Here is a 17,166-nt window from a genome sequence, read left to right on the forward strand (position 1 = left end):
TTAAGGTAGGCTTCAGTTTACCTTGAGGTAGCTGGTACTACTCCTTAACGTGGCCTGAGGATTCACCTGGTAGCACAGTGTGAGCTCTCCTATCTTTAAACAATGGGGAACACCCACCAGAAATCACCAGTGACCACACTCGGCATGTGATAGCAAGACTACACCAAGACCTGGAGTTAGGATGAGGCAGGCCAGTTAAGAAAGCTCATCTCATGGAAAGAAACAGCTGCCTACCAGGTCTCTCTCACTTGCAAGAGGGTGCTGAAGTCACTCAAGATGGCATTTTCCGGTTCAAAATCATGCTGTCTCTCTGAACTGCTCAAGGGTGCACAGCCAAGACGATGGGAAGCAAGTTAAGACAGTCTTTTCCCAAGATGGAAAAAAAAAAGTGGCCAAGAGGGAATTTGCCAAAAAGAGCAAACAAACAAAAAGAGCATTAAAACAGTGTCTCTGAAGCATTTTAAATGGAAGTTAAAACTTACTCTTACAAGTAGAGGATTCTTTGTGCTGGTTCTCATCCTCCAAAGAAATTAATCTTAAAATAAAAAGAAAGGCAAGTTATACAGTTCTACAAATTTATGTCTATGCTATAGCTATTTTTTTTTCAGTGCAACATCCATTCCTTCAGTTACAACACCACACACACACACACACACACAGACACACACACACACACACACACACGGAAACACCCACTCCCCACATGGGGTAGGGGTAGAGGGAGAGCTCATTTGTATGGCAAACATTTTCTGAGGAAGAAATAACATTGCTTGTTCTCTGTAACACCCTGTGTCGTCTCATACATGATTATTGCTTCACCATAAGGTGCATACTCTGTAAACATCCTGACGGACAGTTAGTGATAACTGCAACCCCATCACATAGTTATTACCACTGTGAAAAACTAGAAAAATGCCCCTTAGCAGTTACACAATGTTTACCCTGATTCCTGGGGTTAAAAGGAGAAGCTAAGCTCCTCAGAAGGCCGAAGGCAGAGGCACACTCGCTCATCAGAATAAGCCCTTCCTGTGACTTTTCACTTTTCTGGTTCTTCCTAGCGCCACGGCTCACTCATATCTGCTATTTATGAACAAAATTCCTTCTAAATTTTCACTGTCATTTAAAGCAGTGGCTGGCATACTTTTTGAGCTTCCCAAGCAGCAGCACTAAGACACTTGAGAAATCTGAAATTAGCGAAAAGTCAACACAGCAAGAAACTATGTAGTTCCCGTCTGGGTATAGGCTAATGCTTTATTTGGACTGCAACGAAAGAGTCTGTGGCGATTTACTCTGGGCACAGCCTTTAACAGGGTTCATCATAATAAGCATACCCCTCTGATCCCCATCCCTTCCTCTAGACAATGTGGACAAGGCTACCATGAGTACACAGTCTCAGTGTGAGAAGGGTTACCACAAGGAGCGCCTATATTGTGCCAGCCTGGAGCAAGCAGTTACTAGATGCCCTCCGCAAGAGGCAACTATGCGGCTGCAGACTGCATCCTCCAGTCTGTTCAATAGTGAAAACGTGTCTGTGTTCTCCACCAGAGAATATTTCCAGGATTTTTTTTAACTAAAATGGGACTGATAATGTTGAGAGCAAATATTTCTTTTTTTTTTAATTTTATTTTTCTTATTAGTTACATTTTGTTAATTCTGTATCCCATCTGTATCCCGCTCCCTCATTCCCTCCTCAATCCCACCCTCCCTCCCTCATCTCCTCCCTGCCCCTTTCCAAGTCCACTGATAGGGGAGGACCTCCTCCCCTTTCATTTGACTCCGTTTTGTCAGGGTATTTTCAGGACTGGCTGCAAAGTCTTCCTCTGTGGCCTAACAGTACTGCTCCTCCCTTGTGGGGTGGAGAGGTCAAAGAGCCAGCCATTGAGTTCCTGTCAGAATAGCCCCTGTTCCCCTCACTATGGGAAACCAATTGATTACTGAGCTATCACGGGTCACATCCGAGCAGAGGTTCTAGGTTTTATCCTCTCATGGTCTTTGGTTGAGTGTCCATTTCAGAAAAGACCCTGTGCCCAGATATGTTTAGTCCTTGTGGCACTCCTATCCTTTCCACATCAAATTCTCCTTCTTTCATATGATTCCCTGCCCTCTGCCGAAGGTTTGGTTATGAGTCTTAGTATCTACTTTGGAACACTTCTAGGTAGAGTCTTTCAGATGCCTTCTGCGGTAGACTCATGTCATACGTTCAATGCACATCCCATTTGTCTTTCTAAATGAGGATTGATCATCATCATCAGAAAGCATACCGTGTCTGCTTTCTGAAAGCAAATATTTCTATGGGACTAAAAAACACATCCAAAAACTTTCTTAGAACTACAATAAAAATGTTGGCCTGTCTAACCAACAGAGATGTCATCTAAATTTTGGAGGTGTGTGGAGAAGGAATAGCATGGGAGAATAACAGTCACTGTGCTTTCCAAGGTCAGTCAGCTCAGAGGGACTGTGTTCTCTGGGATGTTGGTCTCCACAGACCATGCTACACATTCAGAGTTCTTTCTCCCTGTGTGAGAGTTGGAATCTGTGGCATCAGGCTGCAAAGTCATGTGTTTTTAAATAGTGGAAGGTGAGAAACAGAGGCAGGGGACCTACTGCCTGCACTCTGGGCTCTTCTCTGAAGCAAAGAGCAAGAAGAAAGGCAGAATGGTGAGGGGAAAAAGTCACAGTCCCACACATTTTTGGACTACACGCATGGCTAAGCAATTTCATAAGCCATAGGCTTCTGGAGGAGAAAAGGTGGGGGATTTCCCGTCTAGGATATCTGTGAGTGTCGATGACAACAGATAAGGTCAGAACCAGAAACCAGAGAGGACTTGGAGCTGTCAGCATGGGGACACCTGCGTTTTAGGTGACCCTCATGTGTCCTCACCTGGGCTTGGCTATGAGGACTATTGTACCTTCACCTGTGAGAACGAAGCATATGTCAAGAGGAAGGGGCCTGGGACTTACTGCCTCGGCTCCTGCGTGGCGGCCTCCGGGCTTTCCTTCCGGGCACTCTTCTTCCCTTCTTTCTCAACTAGCTTTTTCATGGGGTCTTGTAAGCTCTTGATCATAAGCCGCAGGTAGAGGAAAAAAAAAAGGAAAAGAGAAGAATGTTAAAGAGAAGCCAGCAGTACCATCATTCACCTGCTATCAGAGCTTTGAGGAGGTTGTCCCAGACAAGTACATAGGTAAAGTTTTCTATGGTGAGGCAACAGTGTTCTCAGACAGATCCACGGATTACAGCTCACGAGGAGGGTTGATTTGCCACTGAATGTGTTTCCTGCTTTGAGATAGGTTATCCAGAAAAGGCTTTTGATTATTGCTACCTTTACTTTCTAACTTCAGCTTGCAGCTACGTTCTGTTCTGCCTGCAGCCCACACTCTGACACAGTAGAGGCTCCCTGCCACCACCAAAGCTGAGACAACTGCATTTTATTTTTAATTTTGTTTGGTATTTTGTAATCTTTAAAAACAGAAGACAACAAAAATCTTTCTGTTGTTGTTGTTCTTTGAAAAAAAAAAACAAAACAGAATAGCATCTTAACATATTCTGACAGCTTAACTCCTACGGAAGGACAGAGCAGGTGTCTCCAAGTCTTTGCAGATTAAAAACAGGCAAAAGTCATTTTTTTTTTGGAACATCATTTTGCTAGAGTTACTGTTTTAAAGATTTATTGAATATTTAAGGAAAGCTTTTGTTTTAAAGAAGCAACTCCTTACAAATGGCACACCGTTAGCAGAGACCTAGAAAGAGAAAGCAAATGTTTCTTTAGCAATGAATAATGACTTATACAAAAAGATTTCTATTTTGGGCCCTAATTAAAATGCAAACACAAGAGCACAAAAGGAGTATCTCAAGATATGTAGCCTTCTTACACCCTCAGAACTCCTGAAAGTCCAGGTTCCTAGCCCCTCAGTCTCCCTGCCTTTCTACCCTCACTCTGTGTTCATTTCTCCACCGTGACACACAGAGGGAGCAGGCAGGCTTCAGGCCCAATGCAGATAGATTAGTGATGGCTGACTGGAGGCCTGGGTGAAGATGCTCTATGGCTGTGTAGGCGCAAAGAGTAGCTGAGGCCGACTTTGGAGTCTGCCACGGACACCAGATGGATACTGGTGTTACACCCCCAACTGCCAGCCTCGTTTCACTCCCCACACTGAGTAATTTCCCGAAAATACCCGTTGTCATCATACTACCCTTGCCCTCAGAAATGTGTACTAGTTCCTTATTTCTCTCCACACCAAATCTAAAAATGCTCTCTCTGCTGGATTTTAAGTAATCTAAAAAGTGATGCTACCTCCACAGTCTCCTGCTGCTTCCCACTATCTGCAAACCATGAACTTTCTATTCAGTAAGAACCGCCTCCTGGGGTCTCCCATGGGCTTATTGTTCCAGTCCTATCTTTGTTCCTCCTACTTCACCCTCAGAAATCCTTTCAGAGCCCACATCAATTAACCACCACTTTTCACGGGACTCTCCAGATTCAAGAATGTCCTTCTGAGGCCAAGCTGCATTTACAGTCTGATCACCATTCATTTTTGTATAGATACTATGTACCTTTTCTTAACCAACATAATTTGTGTATAAAAATAGATTAGTTAAAAATATAGAGTACATTTTTTTGAACATTTAACGTTAAAGCATACGAGTGTGTATTCACTCGCCAATAGTCTAATGTAGGATCAATGTTTTTTACCTAGTTTTAAACATTTACTTTGTATGTACCGTGGTACTTGGGTGTAGAGCAGAGGACAACTTGCAGAAGTCATTCCCTCCTTCCACCCGTTGGTCCCACTGGTCAAACTCAGCCTGTCACACTTGGCAGCATGTGCCTTTGCCTGCGAGCCTCAGTCTCTTCATTGAGTCTATGTTCCTTGACTTAAGTTCTGAAGCATTTCATTGCATAAAGCCTGCCCATGCAGCACTGCCATTGTTTTAAATGACCTCCTGCACCTCTGGACATTAAATTGGTACCTTTGTTCAACAAGTAATTTTCAAGTGTCTACCATATGTAAGATGTTGTTTGGGATATTTTGGATGCCAGTGAAAAGAAAAATCATCAACAAATGATGTGCCTAGGCAGATCATTTAAACAGGGAGGCAGAAAATGATCAGATCATTAGTTCAGTGAAGGGGGTGTCCTCTCTTGGAGATGATACTTCAACTGAGAGTTAAGTGACAAGTAAAAAACAAAAACAACAACAAAAAAAAAACAAAAACAAAAAAAAACAGCCATGTACAGCTCATAGAAAAGCTTAACTACAACGGGCCAAAGTAGGACATATTGGTCTGCATGAAGAAGCCACTGGAGCTGCAAAGTAGCTGGCAAGAACACAAGTCTTAAAAGACTCCCATAATGCGGCCAGCAGTGTCTCACAGGGAGAACATTCCTCGTCGGCACTGGCCATTTTGCCTCCTTTGTGCCTCACACTTTTGTGCTCTGTTTCTCTAATGCATGACAACTGTAACACAATACACGGTCACTGGCTGAAGCCTGGACCGCGAGGGGAAACCACCACAAAGGACAGGATTAGAACAAATGAGGCAATGGATCTGGACTGTGCTCTAGATGGTCCTGTTTTATTAAAAAAAAAAAAAAATCCAGTAAAAGTAGTGTGAATATGTGTGCATGTGTGTGTTAGGTTAGATATGTGTAAACACAGTGGGGGTTCATTAAATGTCAAGGACATACTTTTTTCAATACATTTGCCAATCACACACACACACACACACACACACACACGCACGCTAACAGCAGCTTTATTCTCCATAGAATGGTTCAGCTCTGATCAGAGTGAAGGCAGGAGTATTTTCAGCCAATGTTCTGATGGCTCCCAGGACTCACTTTTAGATCCCGTGACACTTGTCCAGACCTCCTGGTTCGCTCAATTATCTTCTCATTGTGTTTCCTTTTTGTCAATCAACCTTGGGCAGGCCGTGGACATGTCTGCTTCAGTGGGCTGCGTCTAGCTGCCACAGCCCTTGTCTAAACCCCCAAGATGCCCTTGACAGTTCCATGGTTATCATCCCTCCTGTCTCCAGCCGACCTCCCCTCCTGACCACACTTGAGCAGCTCTCAGACAATCCCTTTGTAATGTAAACCACTCATTGCTTCTTTTCAAGCCCTTCCCCTGTTGGGCCATTAGCAGGGACTCAATTGTTGGCTCCCTGTCACCACAGTCACACTTAAGACACTATTGTGCTTTCCCAACAGAATGGCTGCAATTCCAATTGCTACTTCAATTTACTATTAATAATTCCTGTGACAATTGCTCTTCTCTTCCTACATTACTATTGTCCCTATGATAATTTGGCCTCTGAAGCTTGGGCAGTGCAAAATATGTATTTGTTGGTTGAAAAATTAAGTCTATAGTGCTCAATATTAAAAATTATATCTATTTAGCTAAGAAATTTAAAGGCTCATGAATATATGAAGTACTATGGAAAGGCCTATAAAAACACAAGGAAAATTAGTGCAAACATATCAGCTTATTTCTTCACTTTGAGATTTTGAATGAAGGAAAATATTGTATTCACATACACATCAGCTTACCTGAGATACAAATTAACATGCCACAGGATTCAAACATTTCTAAAGTTGTAAGTCAAAGATTTATAATATAGCCACAGTTTTCCCCTCATCAGCATGATTTTAGAACAAGGGCATGTCTAGCATAAGACTTACAAATCAAACAAAGCAACATCAAACAGCAAGAGGCAGAACCACACACAAAGCTTTTTTTTTTTTTTTTTTTTTTTTTAGGAAAAATGTCATACACTGAAGATAGACTCAAACGGAGAGTTTGAAGGTTCATATCCCAATCCCACCTGAAATTTAGATACTGGTGTGATTATCCAATGCTCCTCATTCTATGGGATGAATAATCTCCTGGCTCAACCAGGGGCAGGGAGGAGGGGTAGAGAGGAGTTAGGAGAGCCAGGCATTAGGGATGTTGAAAATGAATTTTTCAGATTATTTTGAGGTCCACAGCAACTCAGCTTAAAAACAACAACAACAACAATAACAACAACACTTGACCCTACAGCCTCTGCAGAATCCCACAGTGACAGCATTTTCTGAGTGACGTGAATGCATGCTCAGGCAAACTGAACAGAAAAGGTCTGGAGCAGGGGCTGTGTGTGAAGAGACAGAATTATTTCCAACCACTGTGGTTGATGGAAGCCACTTTGAATCTTTGGCCAGAAATGAAAATTCCAAAACATTTGCTTCTAAACCTCACCCCACTCAATCTTTCACTCAAACTGTCTGTGGACATCACTGCGTACAAGCACTGCACAGCCTCATCCCCTGACTGAAAGGTTCTCTGTGGATGAAAGGGTGCTTTCAGACGAAGTAACCTTTCCCTGCTCAGGCTGCAGCAACACGCTAATAGTTTCCATCAATGCACAAATGGCTTCAGGAAGCACACACACAAAATATAAGCTCAGCGTGACAAAGGAAATGTGCAGACCCAGCTTGCAAAAATGTCTTAAAAAGGAAACAGCTTAATATAATAAAGGGAATTACTACTTCCTGTATTAGGAAAATAAAAGCAACGGCAACATTCATCTGCAAGAAAGCAAAACTACTCAACAAAACAAATTCCTAAGACAAAAGGCCAGCAGCCAGTTCTAATAACCCAAACTGAACCTCAACTGCGTAACGTTTCCTGCAGGCCTTAATTAGACACTTCATTTTCTTATGCTACTTTCCATTAGTTATACTGTACACACATGAAGGTGCCAAATAATTGTCAAGAAAAGGAAACAAAAGCCCTTAAAATAGTTTTGCATGGTCAAAAGATGCTGCATTCATTTGGGTGTGTGTGTGTGTGTGTGTGTGTGTGTGTGTGTTTATGTTGATATAATTAGTAACACATGAGAAATAAAAAGCAGAGGACATGATGCTGTGTACAAGCCATGCAATTCATGGACATTTAGAACATATGTCCTCCTCTTCCCCAGAACACACTTCCTCCACCACATACAAACGGCACCATATAAGGAATACTGTTGATGTAGTACTGGAGATAATTTTGAACTGAACTGTAAGACAACAGAGCAAAGTAAAATTAGAGGGGGAAAGTCATCATAAGACATATAATCTCATGCTTTAAAGTAACAGAAAATTGTTGGTGGTTATGCATCACAGTATGCAAGAAAGACATGGTCTTTGAAAAGAAATCAAGCAGTGTTTTGACATGGACATGGTTCTCACCATTTTCAGGCCTCAGTTTACCCACCAGAACACGGAAATGATGGAACCTACAAATTCAGGGACCAGTGTAGGCCAAACTGAGAGAATTTTGTGGTTGGGGGTCAGCACAACATGAGAAGTTGTGTTAAAGGGTCTCAACATTAGGAAGGTTGTGAACCACTAGTTTAGAGGGAGCCTGATGGATTCAATCCTGCATTCTACACTCCAAGTTCAACTCAAGTAACCTCAGAAGCATTGTTTGTTTCCTGACATGGAAGTAGAGACTTGGAGAAGCGAAGTAGCTTGCTTCATGCCATTTAGCCACAGACAAAGAGAAGCCATATTTGAATTTGTCCTTAAAACTGCACAATTTAAGAAAAGGTCTTTAAACGCCAAGCCAAGGACATTTATTCAACTTCCCCTTTAATGAGAAGTGCTAAGGACATAGAGAGGACTCCATTCCACTTCCTCCAAGAGAAATCACATGTTCCCAGGTATTTGAGGGGTGGCCACATAAATTACTGTTTTCATCTACAAGAGAAAACTTCAAAGTATCATTTTTAATTGGAAGTTACGACTGTACTTTTTAAAGGTGGCATTTCTGCTCTCTCCTACCCACCTGCTTCATAGCCAGAAGTGCCCGTGGGAAGCAGTTCATAGGCATGGTGGTAAAACCCTGAACTTTTCTGTTCCTAGATCTAGCACACACACATAGAGCCTTGGGCAAATTACTAGCTGTCTCTGGGCTCCAGTTTCATTTGAAACAAGGGAATAAGAGTGAACATAGCCAGGTGTTCTGAAGATAACTTAAGAGCTAAAGATAACACAGACATTTTCTATATATTAATGCTGAGTTTAACAGTGTTATTAATTGCAATCCCATCCCTGGTACATTAAGACTTACCCATATATGAAAACTCTCCTAGATGTTATTTTATAGCAAGTGTCTGTTACAGAATAACTATCTGTACAGTGGAAATATTTTTTTTTCCTTCCTGCAAAGAGAAGTTAGGGAACAAGTAGGTGGGGGCAGGAGAAGAACCAGGCTGTTGTGAGGAGAGCCCAAGTGACCAGCTGCCAGAGAGAAAGGATGCCAGTCACCAGAAGGCAGAGGCGGCAAATGACAGGCAAAGCCCTGGCTTGCCCAGCTCGGATTTCAGTGGTGGTCCCGGTCAGCTCATCTATTCCCTCCTCCCAATGACTGAGATATGCTTCCAAATCTGTTCTTTCCAATGATCTGGCCTTGGAACAGCTTGGGAAAAAAAAGGAAGAGGGAAAAATAAAGAGAGAGAGAAAGAGAGAGAAAAGCTTTACAAAGTACCCTATAAAGTAACGACCTGGAGAGAAAAACTTGAAAGTCTGAAAGGATATTCTGGATGCTCGCCACGAGTAATTGTCTTGTTGGGACTGTTAACTAAAATAGCATTGTAGAGATATTTAACCAATTTTCATAAAAACTATTATGGCATTATTTTCAAAGCAAGTAACTACAGAGACATGTGGCCCGTCGGTAAATGCTCAAATGATTAACTGAAAATGTGGAGGTGGGCGGAGGCACATGAAGTTGAGAAAAACAAAATTCAGAAAAGGATGTTTTTGTCTTTTGAAAGCTAAGAGTGCTTTGGTCTCCAGAATGATGTTCCGTGCAACAGTGCTGGGACCCACACCCCAGAGAGAAGGGAGAAACGGCTTCAGCTGTTCCAGCCGTTATTTTTGGACATGCTTGGAGTAAAGTTTTTAAGTTCAGGTTTCCTTAGAGGTAAGTGTTGGCACAGGCCAAGAGTAAGTTGCAAAGCCAATTAGTATTGGTTAGAGCTATCCTGGCTGAAGAGATGGCACACCCTCCTGCCTTTCTGCCTTTCCCATCCCTGGCGGGAATTGTTGGATAACAGACCAAGGCCTGTGGGGTTGAAGGACAGGTTTGAAAATGGAACTGCCAGATGACCAGTGGGAACCAGGGAGGGAACGGGCTATGTTAGCCCTAGATGAGGTCTGGTAAGATTTGTCGTTGACACCTTTCCTGTGAGACTGGTTGTGAAACTAACAAATTGGGATAAAAATGGTAAGAAAATAACTGAACCTGAGCAGCTAGACCAAAGAACTTCAGCAAACCCTCCTTCTGGATGCTGACTTCTGGATCCACTGCAGTATTCTTCGGAAGTCCATCTCCAGCAACTCCACTCGTGCTGCTGGAGGCCTTTGTTATGATTCCCACCACTGCCACCACCAGCAGAGCCGCCGCTGCCACAGCCCTCACCACCAACACCGTTATCGCCATGACTTCCTCCTCCATCACGGCTCCCATCAGTCTCAACACCATCAACCCTGCTACCAACAGCAGCGTACCTCCCTTTCACAGCCTCTCCCACCTCCTCACTTGTGCCATCCTCTACTACCACCTCATCACTGCCCTCATCACCACCATCGGTGGGTGTGGGCAGGGCTGCCTGGCTGGCTGGACTCTATCACATAATCCGAGAATGGGAGGAGCAAAGTGGAAAAATCCGGTGTTCCTTCCAAAACCACTGAAATGAAGTGTGTCACAGGGCTATACTCAGCTACTGGCCATTTCTATTAAACACAAGCACTTTGATGGCTTCAAAAATAAAGATACATCCCAGCACTCAGGAGCGTACAGTGTAAGAAGGAATTTCAGGCCAACTTGGACTACATAGTAACACCCTGCCTGAAACAAAAATTAAAAAGCAAATGTGGCATGGTCTTGCACACATCTTATCCAGCACTTGGGAGGCGGAAGTAGGAGGGTCATGAGTTTAAAACCAGTGCGGGTTAAGACTCTATCTCAAACAAATGCACAGCAACTCTGACAGCCCTGTCATACAAACATAGGAGGACATGCTGGCCCTCAGTCAGTCTTCAGAGGTATGTGTCCACGTTGTAAAGGGCCCAGTCCTTACCATAACATCCCTATAAAAATGCCCAAATGCACCCACTGTCAGGATGCAGGATAGAGAAGGAATGGCAAGTGAGATGAGCGGAATTGTAGATGATCCAGGGAAAAGCCACTTGACTCCTCCGTGGCTGTCGCCTGCCCTGGATTCATGGAGAAATGCATAAGTGATACAGCCTGGAAGGATGAAGGAAAAAACCACATCTAAGGCCCGGCAACTTAAGACAGGCACTTCTCTCCTAATAATACAGAATTTCATTTAGTTTCTTTAAAATGCTTTAAACTCTGAGTCCAAATTGCTCCCCCAGAAAAAGTACAACGTTTTCCAGATCCAGCAAGTGACATTCTCTGCCTATCCCCCAAACGTGGTAATTCTCACCATGTGAAAGACATTCCCTGATTCAGAGTCAATGTGACCTTAATACATTAATCATTGATAATTTATGTAAAATAAGCATATGTACTAACATTTTCATGAATCAATAAGTGTTGGTTGTCTGAAAACAGAAGCAAGGGGAAAGCTTGCCTTTTACTGGCAGCTACTTAGAATACTTCTGTTTTAAGTTGGAGGAATTACAATGATCGGATTTACATTTTTGTAAGATTATATTTCAAAGCTAAATTTTCCATAAAGTTGAATGCTAACATTTATTCTGAAATTGAAACGATTCTTCCCCCTCCCCAAGGTAGAATCAATATAATCACATCAGGCCTGGACAAAAATAGTGTTAAGTTGTTCCACGAAGCATTTCCATTAAATGGTCAAAATCATCACTTGAACATTTTGAAAGACGTATGAGGTAGAGATTCCTTTTTATAGCGGATTCATTTCCCAAGAGAACTATTTTATATTTCTTAGGTAAAGGTTCATTTGGTGTTCCACGGGCCCGAGGTACAGACTCACACTTCTGCTGTAGAAGAGTCTTCCTCTCAGACGGGGCATGCCGGAGTGTTTAACGCATTAATTATCATCCTTCATCAAGCATAAAACTAATAGTCAGGAAATACAGCTGCAGTGGCACAATTACCAACACACTCAGAATACACCCCGAAGCAAAGAAAACAAATGGCCCGCTTTTCATTAGCGGAGCTTGGCAGTCCTCTCCTAAGACAGTGTTTTCTTTCCAGTCAAAATCCCAAAAGGCATGTAAGGGGCCATTTGCTTACGTAAACCTGGAGGACAAATTAACTGTGAAAACATTTATTTAAATCTCAGAATATCCACTATCAATAAAGAATGCCACTCTAAAATTATAGGTTTGAAATATTATTGGATGAAATAAAAATTTTATAAATACAGGTCATGTGCTTTAAAAGGATATTGGTGTAGGAGTCTAGATCTTCAAACAGCATCATCATACTTGAACAGGGCACACAGGGAATTAATGGGTTTCACTTTCATGTTTTGTGGCATACAATTTGGTACACAAATGTGTCTATCTATAAAAAATAATGACCTGTGTATAACAGGATTCTATTGTGTTCAATGGGAGTCCTTATAATTATCTATCAGCTTGAAATTCTTACATGTCATCCCTCAAAGCCTAGATGAACATCATTCTGGGGCGCTGATGGAAAAACAGCTAATTTGATGGGTTTTTGGGTAGCTATTCTTAATTTGGCTGTAACACCGCCAGACCTTAACAGATGTATTTATCCTACAAGATTATATTGCAAATAGGCTAGGCACTATTATTTAAACTATAATTTAAGGGAGGGTCAAGGGATAGAAAAGGCCAATAGTGAGCTGTCTGCCCCAAATATTTGTAATTATGTCCTAAAACGGAACCGTCAAATTTTAACTAAATTTTTTGCTTAGAGATCCTGTAACATAAGCAGCACAGTCCTTCGGAAGGATGAACAGTGTGGTATTACCACGGAGCCATATTTTCCTCAGCCCAGGAAGCCAGCAATATACCTCTGTTCTTCCATGCTTGCGGCACAACTTTAATGCCATGAGTTCATACTGTCATTTACATGCAGTAAACACAAACAAGATTTTTTTTTAAATTATATTTGAGGAAAAGGCCAATTCTTTTGTCTCATGGCCAATTTACGTTTCAAAAGACAGATAACCTTTGGTTACTGGATGCAAATTAAAACATGGGGGCTTGGAATGCATGTTACCAGTATTTTCCTCACATGCATGAGACCCTAGGTTCAATCCTTAACACTATAAAAAGGAAAATGAAAAAGCAACACTAACAACAGAACAATTACAATGCCCAAGAAGTGCCCCACGGAAGGGCAGCGTGATCTGCTCAGGCCAGGCTAAGAATTGTGGGCAGCATGAGCTGTAATTTTAACTGAGCTTTCTTGGGCAGGAAGGATACTCCTAAGCTGCTGAAAGCATCAGTAAATCACATGGAAGAAATGCAGATGCTTCCAACAGTAACGTTGCCAGTGTGACGGGGGCTGCTTGCTAACTGTGTGCACAACATCTGGCTGGCTGACAGGCATACAGACATACACTTACATCCTAGTGAGTATGGAGAGTTGACAGTGGAACAGTGCATATTCAAGGGGCATTCAGCATGCAGCATGTCAGAGAACACAAACAACTGAGCAAGGCTGGGAGGCGAGGGACTCCTCCATGGCCAGGTGTCCTTCTTTCAGGGAAGGTTTCTAGCTCAACATTTTTGTAGATTTGTAGTGACTTATAAACATTTAAAATCAGAGACACATTTTAAGGCCAAAAAAAAGGGGAGAGTTTTTTTTTAATGTTTTGATGTTTCGTTAGCAATACAGACCCATATAAATTGCCTTAAAAATTAGAAGTGAGCAATTTCAAGGTTTACTTTTGCTAGTTCTTGCCTGATAGTTTTCTTTCAAAGACACAACCCAATAAAACAAAGTACCCATTGTTTTCACCTATCAGTCCTCAAGTCCTTCTGGAATGAAAATCACTTTCTTATGCCGACGTGCACTCATCTCTCGTAATCATCGGACAGTAGACACAACCCGCTTTGAGACAAGAATCTTTGAGCCTAATGTAGCTCATTTAATTAGAAAATGTTACTATGATCATATGGAAAATTCCAATCCTATGTTGGAGGTACCTTCAGAATAAAGTAATATTTTTCAAAAGTAAGGGAGGAAAGAAGTAGGTCTTCTAAGACCAGCATATTCAGATTTAATAATTAAAAAGGTAGAACACCTTTATAGCATGTTCAAAGCCCTGAATTCCATCCCAGGTAATGGAAAAACAAAACTAAACTAAACTATACAGAAAGGCCTGGTCAGAGACATAGCTCTCTCTGATATGAGTCTGGAAATAGTGATACTACCATGGGTTTTCTTATAATACAAATACAATTGCCTTTTCACAAGATTTCCTAGTGGTCCCTCTGGCTTTCATACCTTTAATGTTGTGAATTCGTATGGTTGGTAACCTTTGAAGCTCTCATGGATGGCTGCCATGGTGTGCGAGGTTTTTTCCCAAAAGTGGAGCAGAGTGGTCTATAAAGAAAGGTGGCAAAATCATTAATGTCTTGAATGTCCACTTCTGACCCTGGTCTTCAGAGAAGTGATCCAATCTATAGCTTTTCAGGTCATCTCAACTCTGATTTTCTCATCTTTACCTCTTTTTTTCCCAATGGTTCACTTACGCCTTGTCATGTCATTCAACTAAATTTCTCCCAGTGGTTAGGTTGTACTCATCACCTGGGCCCCTCACCTCCCCATCTTCTTTGCCCCATTCAGTCTACTCTCCAAAATCCAGGGCTACTCATTGCTCTCATTTTATGATGATTTGATTTCGTGGTAGGGGTGATATAGAGTCTCATGGTGTGGGCCTAGATGACACGGAACTTGCTTTGCAGAGCAGGCTGGCCCTGAACTCACAGAGATACACCTACCTCTGCCTCCTGAGTGCTAGGATTAAAGGCATGCACCACCATGACCCACTCACTTGAGTTCTTAAAAATATCTTTCTGGATAAAACATCTTTTCTAGAGGTTTGGGAAATATAGTAAAATTTTACTTCCTCTGTTTTCTTCCTAAACTTTGTATTCTTTGAGTTTAAGAAATTAGGCTATAGTGATCTTCACATTTCTTAAAACTCCCAGTATCTGCTATGTCACACTCAAGTTGGAGTCAACAGACTGAGGATAGACACAAAGTTACACTGAAGGAAACTCAATGTCAAAAACTCAAGCGACAACACATGCTGGAGAGGCTGTGAAGAAAGGGGAACCCTCCTCCACTGCTGGTGGGAATGTAAACTTGTACAACCACTTTGGAAATCAATATGGCACTTTTTCAGACAATCAGAAATAGTACTACCTCAAGATCCAGCTATACCACTCCTAGGCATATATCCAAAATATGCTCAAGTACACAACAAGGACGTTTGCTCAACCATGTTTGTAGCAGCTTTATTCGTGATAGCCAGAATCTAGAAACTACCAAGATGTCCCTTAACGGAGGAATGGATACAGAAATTGTGGTACGTTTACACAATGGAATACCACTCAGCAATTAAAAGCATGGGTGGGAAATTCTTAAGAAATTAAGATTAATTTTATTGTATAGGCAATGAACTGTTAAAGATACCTATTTTTCATTATTGAAAAAAATTCTTCAGTCTCATTTTACTGGCATTTGATCAAAGCTTGAAGATTTGAGACATACAGACAGACATACTTGAAGTCATAGTTTTGCCATCCTTGACCATCCTAATCACATTAGAAAATACTATCCTTAAGTGCTTATATTTCATTAAGCATTTAAACCCGCTTGGCAAATACTAAGCCACTGTTGCTAGAGTAAACACAGGGTTTTGGTTTTTTTGTGTGTGTGTTAGTTTTTTTGGGGTTTCTTGTTTGTTTGTTTGTTTTTTATTTAGTGCAAATCTTTAGTAATGGCATATTTTATCAGTCAATTGATGCAGAACCTTGTTTTCTATATGTATCTGTGTCAAGGCTCTTTTCTCTATCTGTGTTTTGATCTTTTGACATTGAGCTTTTCCCATAAGTCAAGCCCAAATGAAGGATTTCAAATGAAAATAAAAAAAAAAAAAAAAAAAAAAAAAAAAAAAAAAAAAAAAAAAAAAAAGAGAGACAAAACCAAGGGTACTGAATAATCACATCCTGAAACATGTAGGGTATTGTGCTAAAAGGGTCCAGAGCAGGATCTGGAAAGACACAGATGAAGAAGAAAGGCATTCAGGGCAGAGGACTCATAACACAAATGCAGGAAAATGGAAAATTCCACTGTGTGTACAGCACATAGTTGTGACTGTACTGTTGATTGAACTGCAGGGCTTTAAAAAGCAAAGACAAGGATGCATTTAGAATCCAGGACGCCCATTCAAACACAGGACTTCCCACTGTTCTAAGCCTCTGACAATTGTTTGTTCATTAAGACAAATATGACTTTGTTACCTGGTATGTTGCTAGCATGTGAGATAAGAGATTACATCTGCTTGCTCCAAGAAGATCCACCTTTTGACACACATCCATCTTCAATTTGTCAAAGTTTTTTTTCGCAAGGCGTACTTGTGTCTGTACCTACAAAAGTGAAAGCAAGTCTCTGAGACACTCAAACCTCTAAGAAGTTAAAATTTGCAGGCGAGGAAAGACCAGGAAAGGGCTGGTTAAAAGTCCAGACAAATGAGCAGATCTGACATCCATTCTTTACTTTCAAAAGACCTAGACAAGAATGTGGTGATCATGATTTTGTGACAGACTTACTATACAAATTATATGTTTTTGCAGAATAAGATTAATAACTCTGTTTCCTCAGGGCAATTACAAGCTAGTCACAGTGAGGTGAAGGCTGGAGAAGATGCATGCTCCAGAGCTTCCAGTCTTTGGAAGCTGAGTTCCCACACAACCCTCAAATGATTTTCCCTATCTTAGGGAACAGTTACTAAAACAGAGAAACTATCATTGGCACTATCCTATTTACTGATTTCTATACTTTCTTGGGGTTTCATTTCTTTTTTTCTACTAACATAATTCTACTGTTAAGGAGCCAGTTGAGGATTTATATCAAAGGATTTTGCCATGGCCTAAAATATTCCTACTGATAAATTTTCAATTTTTATTATTGAGTGATGAG

General features: G+C 41.4%; 1 protein-coding gene across 1 annotated transcript in view; it reads right to left on the reverse strand.

Moving 5' to 3' along the window:
* The window catches only part of Ica1 (islet cell autoantigen 1), a 107,381-nt gene that overhangs the window by 24,734 nt on the left and 65,481 nt on the right, over nt 1-17,166 (reverse strand). The window contains exons 5-8 of the mRNA XM_055612921.1: nt 16,488-16,613; nt 14,464-14,562; nt 2,962-3,056; nt 483-535 (exon numbers count right to left, since the gene is read on the reverse strand). Coding sequence (XP_055468896.1) covers nt 483-535; nt 2,962-3,056; nt 14,464-14,562; nt 16,488-16,613 — 373 coding nt within the window. The remainder of the gene's footprint in view (nt 1-482; nt 536-2,961; nt 3,057-14,463; nt 14,563-16,487; nt 16,614-17,166) is intronic.

Source organism: Psammomys obesus, unplaced genomic scaffold (assembly GCF_907164565.1).
Source record: "Psammomys obesus unplaced genomic scaffold, mPsaObe1.curated_primary_1811, whole genome shotgun sequence".
NCBI lineage: Eukaryota > Metazoa > Chordata > Mammalia > Rodentia > Muridae > Psammomys > Psammomys obesus.